Consider the following 6,990-nt stretch of genomic DNA (forward strand, 5'->3'; position numbering starts at 1 on the left):
TTATGAGCAGTGAGAGGTGAAGTGAATAACACTGATGATCTCCTCATCATGGCACCTGTTATTGGGTGGGATATATTAGGCAGCAAGTGAACATTTTATCCTCAAAGTTGATGTGTTAGAAGCAGGAACCTGAGCGAGTCTGACAATTGTGATAACTAGACGACTGGATCTCCAAAACTGTAGCTCTTGTGGGGTGAGCAGTGGTCAAAGGTGTCCTATAAGTATCCTTTATGTCCTGTACATTGCAAGTTGGGGCCTCCATGGGCCCACGTACAGAACTTAAAGGATCTGCGGCTAACATCTTGGTGTCAGATACCACTGCACACCTTCAGGGATCTAGTGAAGTCCATGCCTTGATGGGTCAGGGCTGTTTTGGAAGCAAAAGGGGGACTAACACAATATTAGACATTGTGGTCATAATGTTATGCCTGATCAGTGTATGTTACTAACATAACAAAAAATGTGCAAATGCTGCAGTAGTCCTATATAAATCTAGAATTAAACATGAAACAATATAGCGTGGTCAAGGCATGGGATTACAGAAAATTCATAATATCCATTTGGGATATTTTGCCCAAAAGGTTTGGGAATGCCTGGTCTAAAATTTAGATATTGGCTCCTCTGCCTCTGTAATCATGTGACTATTTGGATAAATTACCACACAAAATAAAGAATTATTAAAGTAAACCAAAGACAATCAAACTAGTGGAGCATAATAGAGAGCTTTCATTAGTCAGCCCAAACTTTAATGGGCTTCCCTTACTTTGTCTGGAATAGGTCTAAGTGAAGTTTCTACTGCTATGGGACCAGGTTTTAGTAGACTGGGGATTTGAGTGAAGCTTGAAATGTCCTCTTTGCAGTAGTAAGTGAAAATAGTGAAGCAATTATTATAACTGTACTCCTTACGGTTATTAAGCTTTTGCTTACGGACACCACCCTATCTCTGTAAATATGCATGAAGTATTTAAGTTTCACGTTTGATTCCTCTATTGAATGTCATTTTGCTTGTTTTTGAAATTGTCCTTTTTTCCACGTTGATCTATTTCACTTTGGAATCCTATGCTCAGTAAACACTCCTGTAAACAAATCCCACATCCTCGAACTGTCACTTTATATCTCAGGGGTTGACGAACAGTACTTTCTCTTGACTGATTTGTTTTGAAATGACATTTCCAATGTATAATCTCTGTGTCTATGGGACCAGCATTATTATTTGGTCTGTCTGTTACTGGTACTTAAGCAATACCACAAATATAATTTCAAGAAAAAAATAAATGACTGTAACAATATTGTCGTAATGGAAGAAACTGTTACATACTGCACAGTGATGTAGGACAGCTATGTGATGTAGTACATGGACCTTTATGATTAGCAGTTTTCCACTGAGGCCTATTGTGGACATTTTGCTAATATTGTCTTAAAATGATATGACATCTAGCTTGTTTGGTGAATTAGTTTTCCAAGTACTTGCTTAAGAAATGAGTTTGATTTGTGCTTAAAATGCCTTACTCTTGTCTTTGATCAGTTATATAAACTTTCATACTTGGACATGTATTATAAAATTCCACTCGATTCTAATTTATTGTGCATTTTTATAACCATTTATAGCTGCTGTTGCAAGAAAACCTTTCTTAAGCATAAATGTTTTTCATTTGATTTTTGTAAACATGCATCTGAATGATTAAAAACACAGAGTGATGTTTTCTACTTTACTACTTTACCTTTCACCTGAAGTTTTCAGTCTTGATATTTTGGGGAAAGGTTTTCTTGCAATAGAAATGTGTCACTCATTAATAAATGTCACTTTCTTGTCACTTATTTATTTCGTTTTTTGTTTGTTTGTTTTTTAATCTAAATTGATTCATCCACCAACATTTATGTATATCTCCTTAGTATGATCATAAATCATAAAGGCTCCCCTGTGCTCTTCCCAGGACTTACTGATAATATTCTAAGACTAAATATCCTTTCAGCAAACTTGATACTGTTTGACTTTTCAGCAGATATACTGTATAATACCTCTCTCTGGTGATGCCCAGAGGAGGGCAGATTCTCTTTTGTGTCACTTTCTAATGTCATCTCAAGGAGGATTCTGAACAAAACCCTGAGTGGTGTGAGCCAGAACATACTGCTGTGTAATAAAGTCCTGAGGTTACTCTGAGGGTCAATTCAGTTTTTACAGTATCAGAAAAGTTGTAAATTGTTGATTATTGGGTTATTATATTTTTTAATACCTCTAGCATATCCACTTACCAAAGAAAAAAAGCTACTGAAAAGCAACTGCAATTACATTTTTACTGAAAGTAGCTAGAAATGACATTTTAAAGGCATACATTTTGTATACACTTAATATATCCACATAACTGGGAATACACCAACCATGCATAACATTATGAGCACTGACAGGTGAACTGAGTAGAACTGATGATCTAATCATGGCACCTGTTAGTGGGTGGGATATATTAGGCAGCAAGTGAACATTTTGTCCTCAATGTTGATGTGTTAGAAGCAGGAAAAATGGGCAAGTGTAAGGATTTGAGGGCCAAATTGTGATGGCTAGACGACTGGATCAGAGCATCTCCAAAACTGCAGCTCTTGCGGGGTGTTTCCGGTCTGCAGTGGTCAGTATCTGTCAAAAGTGGTCCGAGGAAGGAACAAAAGTGAATCGCAGACAGGGTCATGGGCGGTCAAGGGTCATTGATGCACGTATGGAGTGAAGGCTGACCCGTGTGATCCGATCCAACAGACGAGCTACTGTTGCTCAAATTGCTGAAGAACAATGCTGGTTCTGATAGAAAGGTGTCGGAATACACAGTGCATGATGGGTCAGGGCTGTTTCGGCAGCAAAAATGTTGTGACCAACATAATATTAGGCAGGTGGTCATAATGTTATGCCTGGTTTGTGTTATTTGGGATTAAATGTGGTGATCAAATACTCATTATAATTTAAAGTAATGTGATTGTGTACATTGTGAATATTATGAGTTTAATAGGTAAACTTTATGATATTTATATAAAATTTGATTAATCAGGCAAATAACAAAAAACTTTATAATGTTATGAACGCGACATATTTGTGTTTTAATCAATTTATATATATATATATATATATATATAAATCCATTCATTCTGCTATTGATGACTTTGTACATTTATTCCGTTTTAAAAGTTTATTTATACGCTAAGTAAGCAAAACGTCATGTCCGGCTTGTTTTCGCGATTTGTTCTGCGCATGCACAACACGCATTCCGTTTATGTGCTGCGGAAATGAGGCGCATGCGCACTGTGCAGTCCGTCAGTGGCCATTAACTCCAAGCTCCAGCGTGATTCCTCCTGTCATACACTCCATTGAAAGTTTTCAACCCGAGAAACTGCGACCTGTCGAAGCAAAATGTCTGCAGTAATCCGGAGGATTATCAATACTGCCGCTGCTCCGGCTGCGATCGGACCTTACAGGTCAGTGAAATATTGATATTGAGGTTTGAAACTTCATGCATGTGGACAGCGGATTTCCTGCATTATTAAAGATCTTCAGGTGACTTAATCAGATCTAAATCATGTTACAGAGCACCTTTACCTGTCTGTCATGATCAACACTAGTTAATTATCAGTGAGGTGGGCGGGTCTTATAGAGTATAGCTCTGTATATACAGCACTGCAACTTTGTGGATATTCCTTTACTTTTCTGATAAGATGGATTCAATTAGAAGACATATACCTTATACATCCAAAGCCCCTGTTAGACAGGGCATATACAGGTAAGGTGACACGTGACATATTGGTGAGATTGATTTTTTTATTTATTTTTTTTATTTTAAGATGAACAGGTGCACATGTCTCTAAAAATACAAGTACACTTATTATTCTTGTGTTAAGATTTCACCACAGGATTCATAACACCAGCATTTTTCCTGTTTCTTGCAACACACATCAGGTTCCTACTTCAAAGCTGTCCGAGATCACTTTTTTAAATGAAATGTGTAATTATGTGTTATTCTGGACACTGTCATGGTGGTCACTTAGGGGCGGCACTGTCTCAGCGAATAGACAGTGAGGGCGGTCATCAGGTTTAATGTGACTTTTGGAATTTGTTCTGGGGTTTTTTTCTACTTGGCACCTTACTACAGTTTTCAGCTGAATTATTATTTATTAAGATGATCTACAATAGAAAATATAAATAGAAGATATAAAGATATAAAGCCTGACTATGTTCAGTCAGTCTGACTATAACAGGACGTGAAAAAGTACAAAGTCTAACAAAGTTTCTGGTGTCAATTTGCATATACAAAACGCTCGGTTTAGCTATGATTATTAAATGAATGAATATTGCTTATCAATTCAGCCAGGCCGTGGTGGTGGATCGCACTATGTACATCTCGGGGCAGCTGGGAATGGACACAGTATCAGGTCAGTTAGTAGCAGGAGGTGTCCAGGCCCAGGCTAAACAGGTGAGATGGTCCCACTGAGCTCGATATTTATATTATTAAACATGTTTAATGGATTTATTTTTAATGTGTATACATATTTTTTCCTAAGTATTTATATCTTCTGTATTTCTGTATTGTATTTGTTCTTAAACCAAAGGCCCTGATTAACATGGGGGAGATTCTGAAAGCAGCTGGTTGTGGATATGGAAATGGTAGGTCAAAGACATGAAACAGAAATGCAATACTGAAAATATTCCAGAAATGGATGTATTTTATTTCTATTTTTCTTTTTTTTTTTTCAATTATATATAAAATTAGTCATTAACTCTAAAGATAAATGTTAATAAAATGATTTTATATTTAAAAAAAAATATTTTAAAAAACATTTTCTAATTTTTTAAACATTTTCTAAAAACAATTTGATATTTATTTGTAATGTGGACTATTTATTTTTGCAACTTTTATAAACAGTAAAAAAAAAAGTGAAATGTTAATATAATACTATTTATGCATATAAATCATTTTTTTTTTTTTTTTTTTTTTTTTTTAGAGAAAAGATATTCCACACTGTGGAAGTAAATAGAGATGTGCCGTGTATCTGATTTACTATTACTCATAAATCACACATTTCTTTTTTGGCAGTTGTTAAGACCACTGTGCTCTTGGCAGACATGAATGACTTCAACAACGTCAATGATGTTTATAAGCAGTGTAAGTACATGACTGGCAGCTACAGAGAGTTTGTGTTGCTTTCTCACATGCACACATGGTGGCGCTGTTTCATTATTATCTCTCTTTTTCCGCCTTCAACAGTCTTCAGCAGCAATTTCCCAGCTAGAGCTGCTTATCAAGTTGCTGCTCTGCCTCGAGTAAGTGCACTAGTCTATGATGGTGGATATATTATTTACTGTGCTGTTTAAAAGATTTGCTCGATTTGTTTTTTCATCAAGACAGAAGATCAGGTTTTAAACCAAATGAACTGTCGGCCGTTTATCAAGAGATTGTAAATAAAATGTGACAATTCAGATCAATTTATCATCATTTTAATTGAACCAGGGATTGAACATACAAATGTGTGTCATTGGGCTGATCATCCAAAAAGGATATGTCTTTTGCAGCTTTAGTTTGAGGAGCATTTATTTAGAGAAATAACATCATTATGGAATGTAACAGGATTTTAAAGAACACTACTTTAACATCTGATGGTAGTTTTTGTATTGCTTTTACCTTAGTCAGTCCCTCCAGGATTTTTGTCATCACAAAATTAAGGAAAATTTGGGATATTAGGGGGAATCTAAATTACTGTAGATTTTTATTCATCATTGTTTTTTATTCATGAGTACAGCTATCACAGAAAGTAATAACATACACCAACAATGCATAACATTATAACCACCTGCTTAATATTGTGTTGGTCCCCCTTTTGCTCCCGAAACAGCCCTGACCCGTCATGCACTGTGTATTCTGACACCTTTCTATCAGAACCAGCATTAACTTCTCCAGCAATTTGAGCAACAGTAGCTCGTCTGTTGGATTGGATCACACGGGCCAGCCTTCACTCCCCACGTGCATCAGTGAGCCTTGGCCGCCCATGACCCTGTCTCCGGTTCACCACTGTTCGTTCCTTGGACCACTTTTGATAGATACTGACCACTGCAGACCGGGAACACCCCACAAGAGCTGCAGTTTTGGAGATGCTCTGATCCAGTCACTCACTCAAATCCTTACCCTTTCCCATTTTTCCTGCTTCTAACACATCAACTTTGAGGACAAAATGTTGACTTGCTGCCTAATATATCCCACCCACTAACAGGTGCCATGATGAGGAGATGATCAGTGTTATTCACTTCACCTCTCACTGCTCATAATGTTATGCCTGATTGGTGTATGTGTGTGTTCACTGGAAGTAAAGTACTTTAAAAGAAGAATCCTGTGCCAACTTCACCAATTCAAGTAGTTTTCCACAAAAGTTGATTGATGAAGTTTGAAATGTTTTACACTCAATTTGTTGCTTATTTTATTTTTGTTTATATTCCTCTCTCTATAGGGTGGCCTTGTTGAGATCGAGGCAATCGCCGTGTTGGGACCCATAACAGACGCATCCTGACTAAGTGCCGCAAACACGCCCAAATTGTAAAGCTAGAATTGGACTGGAACCAGATCCGTGTCAGCCTTCACCCTAACCTGCCTTTATAGTTTCTACACAGCAGTACTGCAATACGCTACTGACTTTATAACTCATTGTGAACTTGTTGAGTTGATGTTTAATTTTTTTTTCCTATTTGTACTTTCCATGATTTGACTCTGTGTCTCTACATCAGCTTTATCTATTCCATTTCCTACACTATTATTATAATAATAATAATAATAATAATAATAATAATAATAATAATAATAATAATAATAATAATACACAGGAATAAATTGTAACCTGGTTTTGTAACCTGGTGAAATCACACAGAAAATGTTCAGTTTCATTGAGCTTGACATGGCCACTGGGGTTGCCAGATTGTGCCTTCCAAATTGGGTTATTCTCAAGTTCTAATATATATATATATAAATA

The 6,990-nt window shown here is 36.5% G+C and overlaps 1 protein-coding gene across 2 annotated transcripts; it reads left to right on the plus strand.

Moving 5' to 3' along the window:
- The first annotated feature begins 3,280 nt into the window (after positions 1-3,280).
- Positions 3,281-6,990, plus strand: rida (reactive intermediate imine deaminase A homolog). 2 transcript variants are annotated; one of them, XM_058378416.1, is made up of 6 exons: positions 3,281-3,456; positions 4,343-4,448; positions 4,585-4,639; positions 5,070-5,138; positions 5,241-5,296; positions 6,475-6,990. In XM_058378416.1, the coding sequence occupies exons 1-6, from the start codon at positions 3,392-3,394 to the stop codon at positions 6,532-6,534; spliced, it is 411 nt and encodes a 136-aa protein (XP_058234399.1). In that variant the 5' UTR covers positions 3,281-3,391; the 3' UTR covers positions 6,535-6,990. The 2 variants fall into 2 exon arrangements, with proteins under 2 accessions (XP_058234399.1, XP_058234398.1); XM_058378415.1 differs by lacking the exon at positions 3,281-3,456 and adding an exon at positions 3,601-3,758.

This window comes from Hemibagrus wyckioides, linkage group LG24 (genome assembly GCF_019097595.1).
Source record: "Hemibagrus wyckioides isolate EC202008001 linkage group LG24, SWU_Hwy_1.0, whole genome shotgun sequence".
Classification (NCBI taxonomy): domain Eukaryota; kingdom Metazoa; phylum Chordata; class Actinopteri; order Siluriformes; family Bagridae; genus Hemibagrus; species Hemibagrus wyckioides.

Bases quoted from the DNA above. Each gene is read 5' to 3' on its own strand.
- rida (XM_058378416.1), top strand. From the start codon at position 3,392: ATGTCTGCAGTAATCCGGAGGATTATCAATACTGCCGCTGCTCCGGCT. The intron at 3,457-4,342 runs GTCAGTGAAATA...TTATCAATTCAG, and splicing joins GCTGCGATCGGACCTTACAG to CCAGGCCGTGGTGGTGGATC. The intron at 4,449-4,584 runs GTGAGATGGTCC...CTTAAACCAAAG, and splicing joins TCCAGGCCCAGGCTAAACAG to GCCCTGATTAACATGGGGGA.